The 22,989-nt window shown below is 37.6% G+C and overlaps 1 protein-coding gene across 2 annotated transcripts in view; it reads right to left on the reverse strand.

The window, feature by feature from the left end:
• The window catches only part of cacna1da (calcium voltage-gated channel subunit alpha1 Da), a 70,828-nt gene that overhangs the window by 14,605 nt on the left and 33,234 nt on the right, over nt 1–22,989 (reverse strand). The window contains exons 15-39 of one of the 2 annotated variants that reach the window (XM_014987477.2): nt 22,674–22,794; nt 22,449–22,536; nt 22,266–22,296; nt 22,006–22,163; nt 21,732–21,861; nt 18,610–18,669; nt 18,472–18,531; nt 17,069–17,175; nt 16,227–16,314; nt 16,029–16,136; nt 15,877–15,929; nt 15,643–15,789; nt 15,361–15,562; nt 14,803–14,961; nt 14,566–14,676; nt 12,749–12,832; nt 5,438–5,470; nt 4,478–4,606; nt 4,331–4,396; nt 3,212–3,303; nt 2,961–3,120; nt 2,509–2,636; nt 2,331–2,427; nt 2,136–2,238; nt 1,654–1,755 (exon numbers count right to left, since the gene is read on the reverse strand). In XM_014987477.2, the coding sequence (XP_014842963.2) occupies nt 1,654–1,755; nt 2,136–2,238; nt 2,331–2,427; nt 2,509–2,636; nt 2,961–3,120; nt 3,212–3,303; nt 4,331–4,396; nt 4,478–4,606; nt 5,438–5,470; nt 12,749–12,832; nt 14,566–14,676; nt 14,803–14,961; nt 15,361–15,562; nt 15,643–15,789; nt 15,877–15,929; nt 16,029–16,136; nt 16,227–16,314; nt 17,069–17,175; nt 18,472–18,531; nt 18,610–18,669; nt 21,732–21,861; nt 22,006–22,163; nt 22,266–22,296; nt 22,449–22,536; nt 22,674–22,794 (2,617 nt within the window). The remainder of the gene's footprint in view (nt 1–1,653; nt 1,756–2,135; nt 2,239–2,330; nt 2,428–2,508; nt 2,637–2,960; nt 3,121–3,211; nt 3,304–4,330; nt 4,397–4,477; nt 4,607–5,437; nt 5,471–12,748; nt 12,833–14,565; nt 14,677–14,802; nt 14,962–15,360; nt 15,563–15,642; nt 15,790–15,876; nt 15,930–16,028; nt 16,137–16,226; nt 16,315–17,068; nt 17,176–18,471; nt 18,532–18,609; nt 18,670–21,731; nt 21,862–22,005; nt 22,164–22,265; nt 22,297–22,448; nt 22,537–22,673; nt 22,795–22,989) is intronic. The other variant, XM_014987479.2, reaches the window with a different exon arrangement.

Genomic DNA, 22,989 nt, shown 5'->3' on the forward strand with positions numbered 1-22,989 from the left:
TGATGGGATGAATCTGTGTTTTATCTACAATTAATGACAAAGAGACACAACATGCTCCTATTCTTTTACGTCATTCATCCTGAAAGTCTGAAATCCTATAAGGAATTGCTGTTTCTTACAAATCTGTTTTTTTAACCATTTAAAACTACTTCCAGATAATAATTTAGTAATTACAAGCAACAAAAATGTAAAAATGGTTACACTTTGTCCTTCCTCATAGTGTAAGCTGGAATAATAACAAGTTAACTTCTTAATAAATGATACCAACATTTTCTCAGAACATGTTTAAAGTCAGCCAAGTTTATAAATCGTTGCAGTAAGACCTTCCTGTTTTGCCATAATGTTAGCGAGATTACAGATATTTTAGTAAATGTTTACATTTTTACAAAAATGAATACAATGCTATGAACTTATTTTAGATTTATTACATTTAAAATTAGGAATATCATTAAGTAAAACCTTATTAGTTCCAAGCAACCTTAAACAACTTCTCTTGTTCTCCAATTTTTAAATGTCTATATATTTCTCAGGTACATAAGGTTGACAGAAATAGAGTAAAAAAAAAAAAATCCAACGCCGAACTTTTTTTTTTCTCTAAGTCTTAAAGTCAGAATAACTCTTAATCACGACCATAAAATATATATTTATATATAAGCTGGGCTAGTTTGAGGAAGTTATGAAAATAGAAGTGGTTTAAATCTTCCATCTAGGAAAACCTGCAGCATTTATTATAAATATTTTTACCTAATTTGTTTAAACTCTAAGCTAATTTCACTAGAAGGCAACCAGATATTCCAACCCACTGCAAATAAATGTTCTACTTTTGCACATGCAAACATGCAGATCTACTTTAAGCATCATACATGTCAGATCTCTTTTCACGATGTATGCCTAATACTAAAAAGTACTAACATTGCATACTACGTTGAAAGCTGTGCATGGATGTTATCTTGCATTGTTTTTTAAAATTTCTTTGCAGAACTAAAGTGTGTGTGTGTGTGTGTGTGTGTGTGTGTGTGAGTGAGAGAGCGTGAGAATCATTCTGAAGCAGGGGTCTGAGTCACTTTGAACAAGCACGCTGGGGACAGAGATTGGACAGAGAGGCAACACTAGTTCCATGCCACCACCCTAAAACAGAACTGCTTCAGAATATTCTGAAGTGCTTCAGAGTTTTTGGATACAGAGATATATGACAGGAGAACAAAGCTGTAAAAGCTCAAGCGGTGAGTAAAAGACAAGAAATTCAGACAACAGAGCGAGTCAGAGAGCGAGAGACAGCAGAGAGAGAGGCGACAGAGAGTATTAGTTAGAGAGAGAGAGAAAGAGAGAAGCATGCATCTGCACATTGGTCTACAAGGCCATGCAACCCAAAGCCCAGCAGATAGTCAGTGGTCTCCATCAGCATCCGGGGCAGGAGGAAGGAGTGTGGACAAAATACACATATAAAAGACGAACTGCTGAGAGGACAACCAGGAGAACATGAGCAGAGCAGATACACATTGGTTTGTCTTCATCAAACAAACTTTCATATGAGAGCAGTTAGTAATAACATGTGAACAGCATGGCTGCAAATCGTGTTTATGTGCGAGTCCTTCTCTACATGCTGTTTATTAAGTGTGAGTTTATTGACAAATAAGAGTCAGTTCCACTAACCACCAGCAGGAGGCACCACTTGGTCCAGCAGCTTCATGCTGGTTCTCTTCCAGATTTTCTTGATGACGGCCCGCAGCTCTTCATTGGCCTGTTCCAGGTTACCTGAATGTCAGAAAACACTGTGTGAAACCAGCAATCCAGCCAGAAATTACAGCTTGACAACAAACTCTGTGCCAAGATGAATTATTGGAATAATAAAGTGCCTAGCAAAGTGTTTAACCTCTAACAATTTTCACTTTTTTTCATATCACAACCAAAAATGTTAACAAAATTGAGTTTTGTGTGACAAACCATATGGTTTTAATTGTTCAAATAAAATATAACGTCTGTTATAACGTCTATGTGATAATGTATGCAAGATAAAATAAATCCCTCAAACACTTTTCAGAGATGATTCATAAAAATATTTGAAAACCTTTCATCCTTTTTCTTTCCCTTCATAGCTACAAAGTCATGTAAAATCATTCATGTGAAGTTCATACCTTCAGTTTTTATTTTCAGAGCTGTGCGCACCAGGGCAAACAGCGTAGCATTAAACATGACCGTCCCATCACTGTTGAGAGGCATGTTCATGGCTACCAGCCGCTGGAAAAGTCAAGCAGATGCAGGTTTTTAACATGAAAAATATTTTTTTTTTCCTCAGCGACATCAATGAATAAGAACAGAGAAAAAGAGACCTTGCATGCCACTCTGTGAGGACACAGTTTACCAAAACCAAGAGGGGGCTGGATACGACGAAGCAAGGTCACCACATCGAGATGTTTGATCCTTCCTCTGCACGACAAGAAGCAGCATTTTAATGAGTCAAAGAGCCAAAGTTTGACAGAAAGCTGATATTTCAAACAATACACATACTTTGCCTCAGGATCGTACTCTGACCAAATCCTCTTAAATTCATCGAGGTGGTGAGGACCAAGAATTGACCAATCACGTGTCAGATAGTCAAAGTTGTCCATAATGACAGCCACAAACAAATTGATGATCTGCAGGAATTGGACAAAGTAGTTTGAAAAGAGTATCATAACATTTACAACATATTGTTGTCATGTTTTATGGTTGTAAAAAAACAACAACACTCATTCATGTAAAATATGACTAACTTGTACACAGTGTTGCTCACTATGGCATCATGAAATGCTTTGGTTAAGAGTGAACACATTGCAAATATAGTTTTAAGGCAAACCTTTGCTATTTTATGCAGAAAAAACTAAACATTCCCCCTGTGTGTTTGTGCTTGTTCAGGACGTACACAAGAAAAAAGTAATACAACTAACCAAAATTAAATACGGTAAAGAAAATGTACGTACCAAGAAAGCACAGAGCATGTAGAAGGTAATGAAATAAATTATTGCAAATCCACTGCCACAGGTCATCTCCTCCCCGGGGTTGTAGTCGGACTCTGGGTCACACAGTTTCCCCGGCATACAGGCCAGCATTATCTCCTGCCACGCCTCACCTGTAGCACACCTGTAAAGCAGGAGGACATAACAGATGTACATTAAACATACAGAAAGTGTAAAAACCGAAGGTATTTTTCTAAAGGCTGCAGATAACACACCTAAAAAGAAGGAGCACAGCCTGGGGGAAGGTCTGGAAGTTGTTGTTTCTGTTGATTTGCGTTCCATCGACCATGGCAATCTTTCCAAAAACCTAAAAGCAGAAACATTATTGGAAATTAAGTTAGACCAACTCTTTATTACACCGAGTCACAGAGCTTTGCAGAACTATTCATCCCCTGTAAACTTTTCCATATTATGTCACGATATTGTGAAAACAGACGAGAGGACAACGGTAACGAATGTTTGTCATTCTTTTGGCCTTTATGTCGTGTGCAGAGCAAATATCTGTCAGAGACTCAAACCTTTGAACAAAAATCAAAACACTTGATCTGGTGCAAAACTAACACTGAACACAATCTCTATGGTGAATTAGTAGTGGGAACATTTTGCTGAGATGATTTTCTTCAGCGGGCTGCACAGTGGCACAGTAGGTAGCACTGTTGCCTTGGAGCAAGAAGGTCCTGGGTTTGATTCACTGGGGATAGACACCACCACCCCTTCCAACCCTAAGAGGGACAAGGGTTTAAAGAAAATGGATGGGTGGATTTTCTTCAGAAAGGACAAAGCAGCTAAAAGATGGTCTGAGCAACACATGGGACAATGTTGCAAGAAAACCTGTTAAAAGCAGGAAAACATTTGAAGCTGTGGTTGAGATTAACCATCCAACAGGATGAGAAAATGCCCAGTCAGAGCAACAATTTAATGGTTTAAAAGCATTTATGCACTAGAATTGGATTTAAGTTTGAACTTAAATCCAATTGAGAATTCGTGGCAAGAACTAAAAACTGTTACTCTGAAATTATGTCCATCCAATGTGATTTAGCAATTTTGCTAGAATGAATGGGATGGACTTCACTTTCTAAATGTGCAAAGCTGATAGACATACAGCAAAAAGATTTATATATATATATATAAACAAAATATTATCCTAAAAAGTAGCCATTCAAGATTCACTAAACGAAAGCAAGATTCTTTTGTCAGATTTTTTTTTTTAAAGTCAGTGTATCCTTTTTATTAAACATCCCAATTACACACTATTTTGTGTTGGTCTGCCACATAAAATAACAATTAAACACAGTTTTTAAAGGTAAAATAAAGGAAAGATCAACTGTACCAACCTGCATGCCGATGACAGCGTAGATGAAAAACAACATGGCTATCAACAGAGCAACGTATGGCAAGGCCTGAAAAACAGAGAATAGGTAAAACAGGAGTAATGTCAACTTTTATTTTTTTATTTTATTTGAATATAAATACCACCTCACCTGGAAGGACTTAATGAAAGTCCACAGCAATGTGCGGATACCCTCTCCTCTGCTGAGGAGTTTGACCAACCGCATAACTCGAAACAGGCGAAAGAAAGTGATGGAGATGCGAGCACTGTCCTCCGTGTTCTGCGGATTAAAACGTATTTTCAATAATTATGACATTAGCGGTGCATTGACTGAGTCAAGTGTGCCTGACTGTGCTTTGCTGGATGAGCGGAGACCTTCAAACCAGTTATATATGGGCTAACAAAGCAGCACTGCACTTTTATACATGAAATTAACTGTGAAATTGGAGCAAAGCCCTGGTAGGCAGTTTCTAAAGCCGTAATAAGGTTTGTAATGCAGTGCAGCTGTAGCCGATATGTCTCTGCAGGTCTGTGTTCAAAGCACGGCCACGTTCTCTGTTCCTGCACAGACCTAAAAGGGGGGAGGAAGCAAGGAGGCAGGCATGCTGGAGAAAAACCTTGCCATACTTGACAGGGCATATCTATTCAAGCATGGCACCCTCAGTCCAGAGTCACTGCATGCGGAGTCACAGTGGGACCGACCCAAGCGGGTCGACCGGGAGGTTCACAGGTCACAGCTGGGTGACCTGATCCCAGAGGCTCATCCATGGGTTGCTACCCGCCGCCAGAACGGAGGCAGAGACCATGAAGCCGTGTCAACAGCACAAACGTGAAGAGGGGCTCAATGCCACTCCCACTCGACAGGAGACAAGTGTCACGTTTGAGTGACACCCCTTCTTCCAAATAACTCCAAACACTTAGGAATAATGAAAAGCCAATGTTCTGAGGATATATGTAAACAAACTAAGGAAGTAGATGCAAGAAAAGTATATTAAAGACGATGTGAATGAAGCTGAAATCAGCAACTGATGAAAAAGGATGAGAAGACAGAACAAAAGAAATGCAAATCCAAACATGGCATGGCCCTGACATGGGGGGCAAAGCATCTTACCCCCATCTCATCCACCTGAGGAGTCTCCGTTGGCTTTAAAATCAAAGACCTGTATTAATGACTTAGACAGAGTCGGCAGGTCTCACATATATTTGGTCAAACATGTTACATGTGAAGTTATTGTCACAAAATGCCAGCAAATGTCAGTTAGAAGACGGAGACAGCACAAAGTCACTACTCTTCTCATCTGACAGGACAAACATGTCTCCTGCATCATCTTGGACAAAGACAGACACGTATTTATCTGTGGAAACTCTATGTACTGGCAGGCATTACCTTAACAGTAAATTATGGAGATACTAAACACTCCACAACACAAGATGTCAGCTTAACATTATGCAGGACTTAACAATTAGACATCAGAGTGACAAACAACAATAAAAGACTTATTAACACATACGACTGGCACACAACTTTATCACAACCCCCCAGTGTAGCGGTCACTACTCATGGGACTAAACGGATACCATGGAGAGATGTCTTTGGTGAGATTTAAACAATGTTAATGGCAAGTGTCCTAACTCACATAAATGCCGTGAAATGATGATGTGAAAACAGCTGCTCTTACACATCCTGGACTTGTGTGTTTTCATTATAAACCCTTTCAGGTTTTAAATTCTGACAAATGGACTTCAGAAAAATTATCTTCCTGGACATAAAAACCATAAAATGTGAGCATAGTTCATTAATGCAGGCACAAATTAAACAGCTGAGCATGTGCGAGACTGTTTGTTAGCTAAATTAACATGTTAAATCTATAACTATGCAACACACTCCAGATAGTTTCAAAATACTTATTATTCAGATGTTAGATTTTCTTGGAATATTTCGAAATGGTTCCCCTGGCTTTGAGAAAGTATTTCAGTTTTTCTTTAGACTCTTGCTACTTCTTTTTTTCATTTTTCGTTCAAGATGGTACAGAATGAGTAATGTGGACTAGAGTATGACAAAAATAAAAACTTCTCAGCAAAAATGCTACAATCAATTATTCTTTCAAAGCAGCTTCACTCTAGAGATTATGCAAAGCCACATCTACTCTTTGCAAAGGTAACGATGTTATTGTCAATGTATTTCAAAGAGAATGTTCCCAAACCTGTGAGGATCTCACCAATTGCATTCTGCAACTAGAGGAATAGTTTGATATTAACACTAAAATATCTTAATGATGCACATCCTTGGATGTTGTAGTCGTTGTTATTGTCCCTAAGAGACAAAGTCTCGAGTTTCAGACTCCAACTTGAGTCACAAACCAAACTTTCCAGACTTGTGGTTTGAGACTCAAAGTCAAGAAACAATCTTTATCTCTTTTAATCAGGAGTGAAGGAAATTAGTTTATAAGCTACAGACTACTGCTCATTTACTGGGGGCTTTAACACTTTATATTAACAATCTTCTCACATTAGCTGTACTTTCACAAAAATTAATCTGAAATTAAATGAAATAAATTACTTTTATTCAGCAACTTAGTTTAATGGTTACATTGTTTTATGGTGGAATTGGCTTAAAAAAATCTCTGAAAATAGTCAAGTTCTGGGCTAAAAAGGATTTAAAGAAAAAACCTGATAGACCTTCTGCGAGCCTGAAGAATAAACAATCAAGGATGCATAAAAAGACACCCAGAAATTTGGCAGCAAAATCTTAAATTATTCAAGATATCTGCACAGCACTGCATATCCTTTTACACAACAAAATTCTATATTCACATATTTGCACCCATACACACACTTTTTGATTCATAGGAAAACATTTGTAAAGGGTCAAGGTTCAAGACAACACTGGTTAATCAAGTGGTGTGGATGGACTGAATGATGTCTTAAAACTGAAGAAAGCTTTATTAACGACTGAAAAGGTGATTTTTTTTATAATGCTCAGCACTGAAAACAAAACAAACAAAAAATACTCCAGACAGATGTGGCGTCATTCCAATTCCTCAGCATAACCAACCGTCAGCATGAGTTGCAGAAATAAACGGAGATGATTTAACTAAAAAATAAAAGCAACTCAGAATTAGCTCGAGGAGGTTCTTTAGGTAATCCTGGCCGCAGCGTTAATGGAGCATGCGTTCTGCGTCACCGCATCGCTGGGGTAGCACTGCACGCACACGCGCAAAACATTCAAATGATTTAGAGCCAGCGGTGACCTCAGAGCCAAGCAGCAAACCATGCATACCAGTAGTGCCCTGAAATTAAAGTGCCACAGCAGGGCGCTCTCACAGTCCGGTGCAGAGAGAAAAGAGTGAGCGACACAGAGAGAAGAGAGAAAACAAGAGAGGAAGAGGAAGAGGCCAGCAACTGAGAAAAATGCTGGGACAGAAGACAAAACAAGATACTGGTGCCCCTCAGTAAATAAAAATATAATTCAAAAGTTATTTCATTAAATCCATTCAAAAAGTGAAACTTGTGTATTAGAAAGATTGGGAAGGATATATGTCATCACTTTATTTGTGTTAGTTATAGTGATTATGAGGGACAGCTAACAAAATTTAGTTTCTCTGAAATGTAAATATTATGATTTGCAAAAGTATCAGCCAAAAGTACATCCATACTTTCAGGAATCATAGGTTCCTTTAAAGGCAACCTCCAGCTTTTCTGATTTACTTGTTTTGGTATTTCTCATCTTCATGCTCAGCAGCTTCTCTGTGGTTTTAGTCGTCGCTGGTTGTGGAAACTTCACTTTGAAGATAAAGCAACTTGGATCCTGTGCCTCTTCACTTTTCCTCCACACTCTGGAAGCTTGATTTCTAAAATAACTCTCATTGTCCCAAGTTAAATACTGTTATCTCTGGTCAGAAGCGCCCTAACACAAAGGATCTACCAGTTGAAGCTCATGTCCAGGATTTGAGTATCTGTGATGGCTCAAGTTCTGAATTGGTCCAAAATCTGCACCTTGAATGGGCTTTGCTTTAACATCCTCTTACCCCTGCTGTTTGTGGACCTTTTTCTACAGCCAAACGTTTTCCTTTCACTCAACTTTCCATTATTATGATTGTATACAGTACTCTGTAAACAACTAGGTTGCTTAGGAATTACCTTTTTGGTTCACCCTCCTTGTGGAGGGGATTGATGTCTGTCTGTTAACCATCTGCCAGGAACGTGTTCAACCATCACATAACATTTTGAGATGAATCTATCTAATAAAGGAGTTTCTCCTTTTGAACTAAATTACTGAAATAAATTGTCATTTTGATGATTTTCTAATTTATTAAAATGCCCCTTTAAATAATGAAGCAGGAGAGTGAGAAGGGAGAAAAGAGGAAAAAACAGAGACAGTTACTGTGGCAGAGTTCATGCACCTGACTGGAGTCTACACACCTGCGCTACACATGTGCTCCATTCAGAGCTTTAAGAGCTCACTACAGAGAGACAGAACAAAACACAGAAACAGTCACTCAAAGAGACACCAACACAAGATCATCAAAGAACCTCAGACTCAGCTGGCGTCGTTCACATTCAATGGGAAAAGGTGCTTCTACTTAGCCAATCCTCTAATTGTGCATTTTTATAGCAAAATATGCTAAGCTCCTTCATTTGATTTGGTTTTGTCTATTCCAGGGGTCACCAACTCCAGTCCTCAAGGCTACCATCCTGCAACTTTTAGATTCACCTCTGCTCCAAAATGTCTGAATTCCCTCACCAACATTCATTCCTCTCTGCAATAGGCTGGAAACGAGCAGTTTATTTCATCCAGGTGTGTTTGAGCAGAGACGCGTCTAAAAGTTACAGGATGGTGGCCCTCAAGGACTGGAGTTAGTGACACCTGGTCTATTCAGTTGCAATCGAATTACTTCCAGGTCACTACATGACTTGATCCATTCCCAAAAATATCAGCTCTAAGCAAAGCCACAGTTTCTCACACAACTTTAAGGTAAGAACATCATTAATGTTTTGATGAAAATATCAGCTTCAGTAAAAAAAAAAAAATCATTTTGTTTATGCGATCCTTAATGTTGTGCAGAATTTCTTAGTTTCAACTCCAGGGCCATTCTGTCTGGAGAAAAAAAAAGTAATGGGGACAGCAAGCAAACAAACAAACCAACATAAAGCACAAACTTCACAAGGCTCTATGGAAAACACTGACCGGAAGGGTGGGGACTGCGTGGCCGACTGTCATCTGTGAGAGGCAGACGTGGGAAGGATGGCAGGTTGTGAGATGACTGTCTGACCCACCAACATGCAATTAGTGAGTTCAGGCCAGAATCTTAAAAGGCTGTTTATTTAACTCATGCCTGAAGAAAAGCTGAAAATATGGACGATGTGCAAGGCAAACACACAACACACACCAGCTGCTACGATTGAATGAAACATTCAGTTAAAGACAAGCATGCAGGTTATGCAGAAATAAATGTCATGGAAGGTGTGTTTGAAACATGAACGCCCTGGTGAAATTCACAACAACCTCAGTCCTACACACACTCACAGCTGGATTAAACACTGAACACATGTTAAACACACATGCATAACACAGAGAACCTGAAAACTCACAATGATTTGTTCTTTTAAGCAAAGTTAGAGTTCATTAACACAGTCATGCAACACTCAAAAACACTGATTGTTACTCCAGAAAAACAGCACTGCAGCTCAGACGTGAGAGCACTCGGGAAGGGAAGAAGAGGATTAAAGTCGGTGAAGTCTGAAAGTGATTATTTGAGAGGGACTGCTAAATTAGTGGGGTTCTGTGGAGTATTTATTGGCAGTCGGCATCTTGCCTGCAGTTGTCTCATTGATTTTCTGATGTAAAGATAAGTTCTTACCTCAGAGTCAATTGAATGACCTTCTGATGGAAACGTAACGCCGCAAAACGGCTTCTCTTTTAAAAACTGAATGTATTTTAATAGGTTTAATGCTGCCTTACGTTTTACTCAGTCAGAAAGTCTCCACTGTTGAGCCTAAAGTGCTTTTTAATCAGGGAACTTGAAGATGCTGGGACACTGTTTCTTATCTTCTCATGTCTATATGCTGGCCATCCTAAATAGTTATTATGAGGGTTTAAAGTGTGGAAATGCAAGGTGATTGTAAAACCATCTGCTGAATGAAGCATATAGGAGTGCCATCAAGTACTGAAGAATGTTTTAGCTGAATCAATAAAAACAGCACAAGCTGCTGCCAGTTCAACCATTCACTATTATATTTTATTGTGAGTGTTTTTTTATTAGTGTAGACAAAGCTTCTTTACACCATAAAATGAGACTAAGTAACATTTTTGCTGAGTCATAGAATATCTGAATAGTTTTTGCAGTAACTTAATTGTAGGGATAAATAAGTGATTTAGGCTCCTAGGCTGAGAGGATCATAATGAGTATTATTATTTTATTTTATTTTTGCATGTCCAAAAAACTGATTTACTAGGAAATTAAATTATGTTTGCTACATTTTCACATTTGAAGAAGTGTTATTATTTTAACACTCCAACATATTTTTACGTGTACAGACCAAAAAAAAAAACAAAACAAAACAAACAAAAAAACAGAACAAAATTATAATTAGCTAGTTTTTGAGTTTAGATATGTTGGGAAGCGGCACCACTTCAGCAGGCTGTTGTTTTGCTTATACAATAAAATAAAAAAAATAATCCCCGTTTATCCAACACTGGACAATTCAGACTGCTGTGCGCTGCAGGTAAGATAAAGACTGCTCATAACCACTCCACATAACCTGACTCAAAAAATCTTAGCTGTTTATGATGAGCTTCATTTTATAGCTTTCAAAATTATACATATTTCACTAAAAGTATGTCTCTAAGGATTGGAAGGAACAGCTTGAGTTTCAAGTGCCTTAAACTGTAATCCCAAACACTTTACATTTAATCTTTGCAGAAAGAAAAATATATTTTTTTAGGTCCAAAAGTCATTTATGCTCTTGACATTAATTTTAATGGTAAGTAAAATATTTTGTGTGCTCTTAAGGAAACCCTAACCAACTTTCTTTCATCCTGTCAGTATTTTAATTTTAAGCCAACTGCAAAGGGGATCAAAAGATAAAGTTGTCATCAACAACCAGCTACACACAAGCAACATTGTTTTATTTCCATACTTGCCTCTACAAGTTTCTACGGGGAAAAAAAGTGAATAAAAACAAGAATTAGATTACCACATCATAAACGGATCCCGTTCTGAACCGAACACAGAAAAATGTGAACAGTTCCTGTGACACTCCAAGGTAAACAATCATGTACATAATATTTGCAGTCATGATACCCAGCCATAGTCACAATAAAACATGTAAAGAAAACCACAGTCTATTAAGGTTAATAAATTATGTGTAAATACAACACACAATAAATACACCGTCTTGCATAAGTGTTCATACCACTTCAACTTTTTTTTTTACTATTTATTATACTACAATCACATATTTCAATGCATTTTAGATGGATATTATGTAATAGACCAAAACAAAACTGAATAAAAGTGAACCTTTCTTGAAAATAAATTTGCATTCTTCTAAACTTATTGAAGGTTATACGTTTAGTGTTGCTGTCCTGCTAGAAGATAATACAATCTTTCCCTCTTTAGCAGGTTTTTCTTCCATTACTGTCATGCATTCAGCTCAATTCATCTTCCCATTAACTCTAACCAGCTTCCCTGTGTCTGTTGCCATACCATGATTCTGTCACCACCATGTTTCTCTGTGAAGATGGTGCATTCAAGATGATGTCTAGTCTCAATTTTCCGGCACATCAAACATTTGTTAAGCAAATCAGAAAGTTCAAATTTGTTCAAGTTCATCTGACCAAATCTTCCTCATGTTTACTTGTGGAAAACTAGAAACTTGTTTTTCACGTTGCTTTTTTTACTATTTGGGTGACTTCTGAAAGTAAATGGTTGTAGTGAAATTTTATTTAGATCTTTTAGGGTAAAGAGGTCTGAATGCAAATGCATGGTACATTTTTTAAAACATGTATTTGTAAACAAACAAAAAAAAGATAACCATGTATTGTTTTTCTTTCACTACAAATTTTCACTACTTTGTTTTGGTCAAATACACAAAATTAAAACAAAATACATTGAGGTATGTAGTTGTAATGTAACATCATCTGACAAAATTCAAGGTGCATTAATACTTTTGCAAGGCATTGTAAAAGTTTATTTGAAAGTCAAACTGAAGCTTACAAAACAGCCAATGGTGCTTTATGATAATCTAACAGCTGCGCACTTTTTTAATCATTTACACAATGTCAATGGCATTTATATTTAAAATTTTACAAGAGAAAGCTATTACAACTATTTATTTAAATTAAACACATTTAAATTGGCCATCTGGCTTTCTGTAAGGGTTCAGTTTAACTTTAGAGTCAGAGAAAGATAGTACTTACGTTAACTTCAGTGATAGCAATATCGACGACGCTACCAACAACAATTAAGGCATCAAATGTGTTCCAAGCATCAGCAAAATAGTGCTGTTGGAGGCAACATTTAAGGGTAAAAAGGGCAATGAAAGACGGTGAACAGGAGAACATGGAAGCAGTCAGACGGATGAAATCGGAGAGGAATTTGAAATAAAAATGAAATTAAAAAAAGTTTAAATGGCAGGATCGGGGGAGGAGAAAGAGAAAGAGAAATAAAGCGTTAGGAAGGATCAGACTGAAAACAAAAAGTGGTAGCCCTGCTGCAGAAACCTGCCAGAAGCATTGCTGAACCAGAGGAGGAAGAGGATGAAAAATCGGCGAGGCAAACAGTAGCTGAATTTACTTACATCGATTTCACTCAGAACAATGTCTACTATGCTGCCAATGACTACCAGGGCATCGAACACGTTCCAAGCGTCCCCAAAATATCCCTGAATGATGTGTGGGTCAAGTGTAAAGTCAGCAAAAATAAACAAAAAAAGTTTTAACTCTTACACAGAAATTTAAATCTACTTATACTTCTAATTTAAAAACACACAGGGAGCCCCCTGCTGACATCCTCAGCTGAAGGGCCCATAATTACACCGCATTGATCTACAGGCTGTTGTTAAGCTGAAGGGAACAAAATCCACACCGAAAGTCATGCTAACAATAGAATTACAAGCAAAACTGCTGCAAAGACAGCGATTAAAAGAAAAAAGAGCTGAGCACTGCAAAACACATTTTTCTTACTAGCATCCTGTCTTTCTTTGGAACACAGAGCTGTGAATCAAACATTGAAAACAGATGAAAAAAAACATTGAACATCTCTCTATCATTCAGGTTTATTATACAATATTCAAAGTCAAATTTTAGCAGAAAGGAATGTGATTTTTTAATTATTAAAAGTCCCAATGTGCCCTCTGCCGTTACCCTTTCATAATTCAAAGGCCAAATGACTCAATGACGCTAACCAGGCTGGACAGCAGCTGTGTTGGTTAAAGTGGCGTGTTGCACTCATTGGCACCGACTTTACGAATGTCTGCCAATTCAGAGGCGTATCCGCTGTAGATCAGCGATGACCCAGAATTCAATTTCTCAGTAGAAATGCAAGTCTCCAACACGGAGGTGCAACAAAAGTGCATCATTTTCAGCATGGGAGATAATCTCAGTAAAAAGTGCTGCAGTAAGCACTGCTGCTTCTTTTATCTCCTGCTGACTGAGCAGAGCAGAAGCAAAGAGGTGTGTACCGGCTCAGGATGAAGGATTGCTTCCTCAAAACCTACATACTGCCATCATTTTGGGTAAAAGAAGAGAAAGGGTCTAAAAAGCTCTAAATTATATTTTTATTTTACCAAATTTTTTCTGACTGGGAGTAATATTAATCTATTGAAGCCAAAGTAACAGTTGAGGGAGCTAAACAGATACGTTGTCTTGTCACCAAAGAAAAGTCATGAAAGTACTAATGGAAATATGAAAAAACGCTCCAAAAGAAGATTTCACATAAAACTGGTCAAAGAAGCTGCAGCCCCATTAGCGTAGTGGATTGGGTTTAAATTTCGTAAGTGTGATAAAATCTTATTTTCTTATTTATTTCTTTTCTGAAACGGTGATCAGAAAATGTTCAATTTATCAACAAAATAAATCAAGTTTCTACTGTTTCAATCTCTAGTTAAACAATAGCCTTTTTTGTGTGGAAAGATAATATATTTCTCAAAATGGCAGATTAATTAATTGCATAAATTCTCAGACTCTTGCTTTTGTTAATTAATGATGTTTCTGTTCATTTTGTTTATGGTACTCACCCTTGGTTTGAAAGCGATGAGCTTGAGAACCATTTCCACAGTGAATACAGCAGTGAAGACCATATTGAGAATGTCCATTACATAATTAAAAAGTGCTGATTGGCCATAGTGCTGAAAAAGAACATAAATATGAAGGGTAAAGAAAAAAATAAGGTTATTTTAAAATGTGAAATCATCATTTGTAAACCTAACAAATGCAACTGTGACACTGAGGCAAACGTTTTCTTGATTTCTTACCTGGACAGCCAAGCAAAGCGTGTTGAGCATGATGAGCACAAACATGATGTACTCAAAGCCAGTGGAGTTCACCACATACCAGAACTTGTACTGGTACGGGTTCTTGGGAATATATCTCCTCAGGGGACGGGCCTTCAGAGCATACTCCACACACTGACGCTGCAAAGATATCGACACGAACGGTGAGTTTTCAAACAATCTCTGCCTGCTTGATAAAATCCTTTAAAACCTTTGGGATCGATATTAGTGAAACGTTTAATGCCAACAGTCAGCTTGGATTTTAATAGATAAAGACACTTAGATGATGAATGTGCAGCAGAAAGCATTTCTCTAGAGTTGTGTCATTTTTCTGCTTAATTGATAAAGATTACATTTAGATTGTGAAACAAGAAAACTGAAACCAGCTGAAAAAATGCAAATAAAATGTTTAAACTAGTGAAATTAGAGCTACATGTCTTGTGTGAGAGACTCTGAGATCCAGCTCACATTGGACAAAAGACAGAGCTGGTGAATCAGAGCCAGAGTGTACAGAAAAAGAAAAATTGTAGAGATTTTTACCTGGTTCTTGTCAAGTTCACAGTTTTTATACTCCTTCTCTCCTTGTTCTTGAAATGTGACGATGACAAAACCCACAAAGATGTTCATCATAAAGAAAGCAATGATAATGATGTAGATGATGAAGAAGATGGAAATTTCCACACGGTAGTTGTAAATGGGTCCCAGATTCTCCCTGTTGGAGTCGATGGCTTTGTACAGCAACCTAAACACACATGTATGTCAATCGTTTTACTAAAAACTCTGGACTCCGAAGACTTTGAGAGTAAAATGTTTGAGTCTTACGCCGGCCAGCCTTCAAACGTGGAAACAGTAAAGAGGGCCATCATGGCCATGAGGACATTGTCAAAGTTGAAGTCGCTGTTGTGCCACACGCGCCTGTGGATCGTCGGCTGGTTAACATCTCCATCCTTATACAGGATGTATGTGCCTCTAGAAGAAAATGTTCAATTATGTGGAGAGTGAAAATCAGTATATAGGGATAAATGAAGGTCAAGAAACAAGAAATTTGAAACTTACTTGCATTCTTCTGGACTGGACTTGGCCTCATCTGTGCAGCGGTAAAATTTTCCCTATAAAACAAAAAAAGAAAGTGTGTTATGTTCATACTAATTACTATTAATTTCAAAATGATCTGTCTTTATAATGTCTTATAAGTGAGTGCTGCTCACCTTAAATAGCTGGACACCAATACAAGCGAACATAAACTGAAGTAGAGTGGTAACAATCATGATGTTGCCAATAGTTCTGATTGCCACAAAGACGCACTGAACAACATGCTGTGGAACAAAGAGACCAAGATATTATAAACCTGAACACAAACGGTTGTAGTTTTAGTGCAGAAGCTGAAATATGTTTTCAGTTCCTACTTTAAGGCCCTTGGCTCTATTGATGGCCCTCAGGGGTCGAAGCACTCGAAGAACTCGGAGAATCTTCACCACGGAGATGGCCGAAGACCTGAGGAAACCAAATAAATAACCATTCCTCAGTGACACCAAAAGAAAAGACTGTGAATCTTATTTTAATTTAAAACCTGCAAAATGTGTGCCAAATGTGACTAATTAGGGGTCCGGATCCTAACCCTAAACACTTCTTAAAGTATTTTCCCTTTTACTCAACACATTTTGATGTCAGATTTTGACAACAAAATTTACACCATCTGAGTTGCTGGAATGGGTTTTGGGCAACGACTCTGTCAGTCAACCGGGAGGAGAGAGACAACGTTTACTAGAGAAGACTTGCACAAAAGTCAGATGCTGCATTCAATTTGTCTCAGAGTTAGAAAGGCTTTCATATCGCAGTTGAAAACATTCGAGCTGTAAATAAAAACAGTGAGATTTGCTGTTTGTTTAGTGGAAACTATCATCAGATTACAGAGCAAACAAATATACTCCTCTGTAGTTTGTAGATTTAAACAATAAAAGGCACATGTTCACAAATAGACATTTCATAGCACAATATTTGTCAGAGGTGTACTGAGATGAAAGTGCTGATAAATGGCTAATACCAGAAAACGTCACTATATTCCATGTGGCTGGGAATGTTGGGTAAGCTCTAATATTCCCAGTGGAGAACTCTGACAATCTGATTCCAGAGATCTGAGAGAACGCAGAAGAAGTACGGCAGGAGAGACGCGTGCAGGAAGAGACCTGCAAAAGAGACTCAGATCCTATCATGACTGCCTGCAGATCAGATTTTCAATTTTACTCACTGAATGCCAAAGGAGACAAGAGAAACCCCGACCACCAAGAGATCCAGGAGGTTAAAGTAATTCCTGCAGAATGCTCCCTTATGGAGAAAAGCTCCATATGTTGTCATCTGAGGAGAGGACAGATGGTATTAAAGGCGCAAAAAAAAATAATTACAGCTTTTTTTATACACAAACAGTGTTACATTTCATACTGCAGAGGACTCAAACACAGCCGATATAAACAGCTTAAACAGGAATATTCTCAGCACTCAGAGTCCTGCAGTCAAACACACGCACACACTTCTCCACACTCTTTTAGATCACTCTGATTTGGGGTGGCGAGCTCACAGCAGTGAAGCAGGAAGGCTAACTCTACAATCGCCACCCCCACGGCCCTTAAAAACATGAATGTAGTAGTAAGTCATTTATTTCGCAATCCGCTATGGAATGAGGCAATCAAACATGCATTTTGTTGCCATGAAGTCAAACCTGTTACAGCTCTATTTATAGGGATTGGAAACCGGAAATGGCCTTACTGTCACATTCATGTTGGCCGTCCTCTTAAAGCACATTCTGATATGTTCTTTAAATGCTCAGATTAAACTGGAGGCAGCTCCCAGTTGAAACTTTGCAGTTCAGCAGGCAGAGAAGAAAAAACCAGCCAAAATAACTCTTCTTCAAATAATGAAAGTAAAATGCTTGTTTTCCAAGCACATATAAATGTGAAGCCCTGCAGAGAGGCCAAGACACAAGACTGCTAACTAAGAGCGCTTGAGAATATGAAGGTCGAAAGCAGTAAAGTCATCAATTGTTTATTATTTTTGCCTGAACGGCTGCAGAGGCGACTTCACATTGATATGCAGCCAGTCGGGGAAAGCAGACTGAACCATGCTCGGCAGGAACATGGTTGGTTGTGCCCCCTCTTTTATGGTAATTCTGAAGAGCAGTCAGTATGATAAGCATGGAGCTTCGTAGCTTTGACTGGAGCTGGCTTTATGCTGTTACAACACAAACCCTGACCTCAACTTCAGCCAATGCCTTCGAAAATGTCGGAACACCCCATAAAATTTTGTTGCAAGGCAAACAGAGGTTGCATCTTGTTTTCCACATTTCCACCAAAAATCGTTTCAGCGATGACTGACCCCAATGATGTGACTCCCAAGTGAGAATAATGTCATGTTCATGTGATGTTTCCTTCCCCCATGAGAAGCTCTTTGATCAGGATCATTTAACAAATCTCGTGTTAATGTTAGTGTGTGCAACCAAAAAGTCCAAAATAGTAATTTTTTGCTTTTTAAAAGAGGTGCCATGAAGAATAAAAGCAAATAAGAGAAAGGAAACAAACAAGCTAGGTTGCACTGAGTGGCAGGTGACACACAAGGAGAGAATGCAGCAAGGCTCTCGTTGTCACTCTATGGGGTTACCTTCAATACGATCTCAAATGTAAACATACTAGTGAAGACATAATCTGCATAGCCTAGGACCTGGAAGGCAACGAGACGTTTGGAGTGTTATTGGAATGAGGTTAGTGACAGCACAGACAGGGGACACAGGGCATTTACCTTCAACACGATCTCAACAGTAAAGATAGCGGTGAAAGCATAGTCAAAGTAACCAAGTATCTGCAAAAAGCAATGTAGATGTTTAACAAAGACAGTTATCATGCAGCTTTATACATCATAAACAAGATGAAAGAAAGGAGTAAATATTTAAGCATTTACAAAGGAGGATTACCAAGAGTTACTTCACTCAAACATAGAGACTCTATTCCATTTAAAAGAGAAAATAAAACATCCTACCTGAGAACTTAAAATCGGGACCACACTAGTGTTTTTGCTGGATTTAGCTCATAAGAGATTTTTTTTTCCCTTTTTGAGTTTGCTTTAAAAAGTTTCTGTCAGACCACTCCTACCTTGTCAGGTATGCAGTTTTATCTAAAAAGACGTCTGACAAAAATCTCAAGATAACATAATTAAACCTACTTTGTAAAACATCAAGTCTTCCTTATGAAATATGGGTTTTGCTTATAAAGAACCCATATTTTGTATAATCTGTGTGTACTGGGAGAAAGAGAGTAATATGTTTTGTTCTATTTCATAAGGACAGAGTGAATTAAATTATGCCATGGTGCCATATACTTTTTTTCAAGACTTTATAATCCCCACACCATCTTGCCTAAAGGGCTGTGAGAGCCCATTGATGGTCAAATAACATTAGCTACTGCCAGGTCAGCCTCTCCAAGCATTTGACATGTTGAGGTGAGTGAATCTTTACCAGGGTAGACAGAGTGCCTTCGCACCATAGATTCAGTCATGTCATTACTAGGTCAAAGCAATCAAATTTACACAGTTTGCATTTGCTACAAAGCGTTTTAAAACGCTGAAACAATCCACATGCCATGTCTACTGTATCAGATGCATTAAAAGGTAATGCCTTCGAGCCCCATATTTTCAGTTCATACACCATTGAAACACATGGAATATACAGTAAGGCTATAAAAAAACCCTGAAACTTACTTTGCAGAAAGTTGTATTTAGTTAGAATAAAGGGAACTATGTGACCTGATAATTTTTTCACATTTTGTAAACTTTTTTCTACAAACTCTCCTCAACTGTGGACTCTCAAACTTTGAGCTTGATACAAAAAAAACAGTACATTTATGTGGATATTCTTTCAAGTAATTAAATCCAAACAAAAATGTATAAAAGTTAATCCTAAATTCCAGGATTTAAAACAGATCAGAAACTGATCTGCAAATTCTCAATAATATGAGCACATTCTATTTTTATGCTTACTGATTTATCTTATATTTTCCAGATTAACTTCACTGGGAAGATTGGGTATTTTTGATGAACAGTTAATGTGAACAGTTTGTTCACATTAAATGGAACGCTGTCCATGCATTCAAGACACTTTTGCTGAAGTCCAACTAAATAAAATGTAAAAAAAATGTTACATGACCTTTTGTAAAAGACAATTTATAATTTTGCTAAATATCTGCAATAGGATATCTGTTGTCATTTTAATATGTAGCTGTTTTATTTGAAATGTTTTTCAATAAAGACAAAAAAACCCTTTTTAATATATTTGGGTTTGATATATTTTATCTTAATGACAAGAACAATATATCTAAAAAACATTAGCAGTACATTTAATGTTGTGTTGTGGTCAGAGATGTCACAAATCACATGTTTTCTAGTGATGTCTGCTAAATATTTTATGCCGATAGTTTGTGAATTTATGTACTTTGTGTAAACTGCATTAAAAGCAGATGCTTTGGTAAAAACAAACTTTATGAATGAGTGGAAGTTCCCACCGGGCGCTTCAGTGCAGCAACTGCAGCAGGGAACCACAGTTTGTTTGCTGCTGCTCATAAAGATGAGGAACAGGTGAGGAGCTGGTCCTGACCTAAAGTCAGAACTTAAAAGACAGTAAATGAAGGATATGGTCTAGAATAGATCCCAAAGATCTCCATAACCCTCTTTCTTCTGTCTCGTTTCTAAATCACATCTGGATTGTTTTTTGTGATTTTTGTCATTTGCACCAACAGAAATAGGTGCAAATGAATCCATCTGGTCGACTTCGTGCTCCTGCATGTATTTAATGCAGTTTACTTTGTGAATCCAGTAAAAATTACAGAGTAAAACAACTACAAACATAGGAGGAGATTTCCCAGCAAGTATTTAGAAACTGATCTACATGGTAGCTTAATCTAATGTGGAAGTTATTAAAGTTGCTTAGGAAACTTGCTTTTAACATAACTCTATTCAAACAGCACAAAAGAAGCTCCACTATTTCTCATTTTTTACAGTTGTATTATCTACATAAACACATTAATCAGAGTAATCCTAATCCTGAAAAACAACAATCACATTTTTTCTAAAAGAATATTATTTTTATGAAGATTTTTACAGAATAACTTATCAACCTACCACCTTTATATAAGTTTATGAGTTCTTAGGTAATTATGAGTTATCTAATTTCTTTTATTTTACTGTTAATCTTTTCATAGCACACATTTTAACACATTTCGTGCCTTTTTCCTGTGTTTCTGTCCTCAAAGACAGTGCAGTTCTTTTTTCTTTAAAGCAGTATGAATATTATGAATGCTGCTACAAAAAAGGTTTCTGCCTTGACCTCCTGGCTGCGTCTTCAGGGACATGATGCCAGATAAATGCCAAATTTACTTTGATAAATTACAGTTTTCATACAAAAAGATGATTTTAAGTTGGCCATATCTAATTGTTACAAAATATGATCAGTGATTTGTGAGAGTAAACTATGGTAAAACTAGACTTTTTGCCTCTCACTGGATTAATACAAACATTTTTTTCCACAAAATTCCGACACCTATTCTTTCATCTATTCAGCTATTATTTATCAAAAGAAAAAATAACATTTGCAATTCATCACATGTTAAAACAACTCAGTAGTTGGCAGGTTAAAAAATAAAAAATTGTCAGGTAAAAATAAAGGCTTTGGAAAGGACTCTAGAATATATTTGCTTTACACTCAGAGAGCTAAAACATGCAAAAACCAAGAGTGGGGTCATTTGACGAGACTAAGGAGCGTCAAACAACATTTATTACCTGACAAGTGATTAGTCCAAAGTGCTACTTCTTCTTCTGGTCTGTGCTAAATGTTGTTGTGGATATAGATTTTTGTTTAAGCTTTGCAGACTTACAATGTTGCGGGCGGAGAAGTTGCGGATCGGGTCTTCGGCAGCGAGCGACACGGAGCTGAGCATGATGAACACCAGGATGAGGTTGGTGAATATGTGGTGGTTGATGAGTTGGTGACAAAACACTCGCACCCTGGAAGAAAGAACAACAGCTAATTACATATCTGAGAGAAAATATATGCAACTTCATGATTTTAATGTGTAATGAATCTTCAGTGCTGGGTGAAATATTTTTTTTTGTTGAGAATTGGTTCACTGATGATGTAAGTGTGCTTACGGGTTTGTGCTACTGAAGATGAAGAAGGCACTTCCCTCTGGGATCGGAATGATCTTTTCCTTCTTTACCAGGTCAGCGATGACCGGCCGAGGACCTGATGGAACCTCTGGGTCTTCTTCATCTCCTCCATTCTCATCATTGTCCTCTTCCTCTTCTTCCTAATAATAAAAATATGTATATATCAGAAAATGTGAACAATTGTGTTACAATAAATTGGTATATTAGTTTTTGTTTGGTGGTTGAACGAAATGTGATAATACCTTTTCATCTTTCTCATCATCCTTTTTGTCCCTGTAAGGTTCAGAAAAACTTTATAGGTACTTTTTCCACACATGTGGCAATAATAATAATAATAATAATAATAATAATAATAATAATAATAATAATAATAATAATAACAAACAAAAATATGGCAGAAATAAATAGTGAGATCAGGTCCTCACTCTTTTTTGTCTCCTTCATCTGTGTTGAGTGATTCTGCATCTGCCAGGTTGTCCACAGCGATAGCCAAGAAGACATTCAGGAGGATATCTGAGAAGAAAGGTCAGTAAAGAATAACCCTCTGATGTAAAAAACAAAGAAAGACTCCACAAACCACATTTTTGAGGTGCTTAAATCCAAACAGTATTAAATAGTAGCAACATGAGCGTCAGGATGAGTCAGGATACAGTTTCCGCATATGAAGAGAATGATGAAGTAAAAACACACGACCATCCCGGAGGAGGAGGGGCCTCCGTACGCCTGGATCCCATCGTACATGACAGCGTTCCAGTCTTCTCCGGTCAGGATCTAAATGCATTATAGTACTTAGTGAGACTCAAAGAGGCTGAATGCATCTGCCCGCCACACTTTTCAGATTTTCTTTAGTGATCTATCCTATGAAATCCCACCAAAAGGTTTGTATTTGTACTTCTACCAAACGTGGAAACATTAAAAAACACTGCATAGCAACATACCCACAACAAAAAAGACTGACTCAAACTT

Source organism: Poecilia mexicana, unplaced genomic scaffold (assembly GCF_051168715.1).
Source record: "Poecilia mexicana isolate PSO_F unplaced genomic scaffold, ASM5116871v1 scaffold_5, whole genome shotgun sequence".
Lineage (NCBI taxonomy): Eukaryota > Metazoa > Chordata > Actinopteri > Cyprinodontiformes > Poeciliidae > Poecilia > Poecilia mexicana.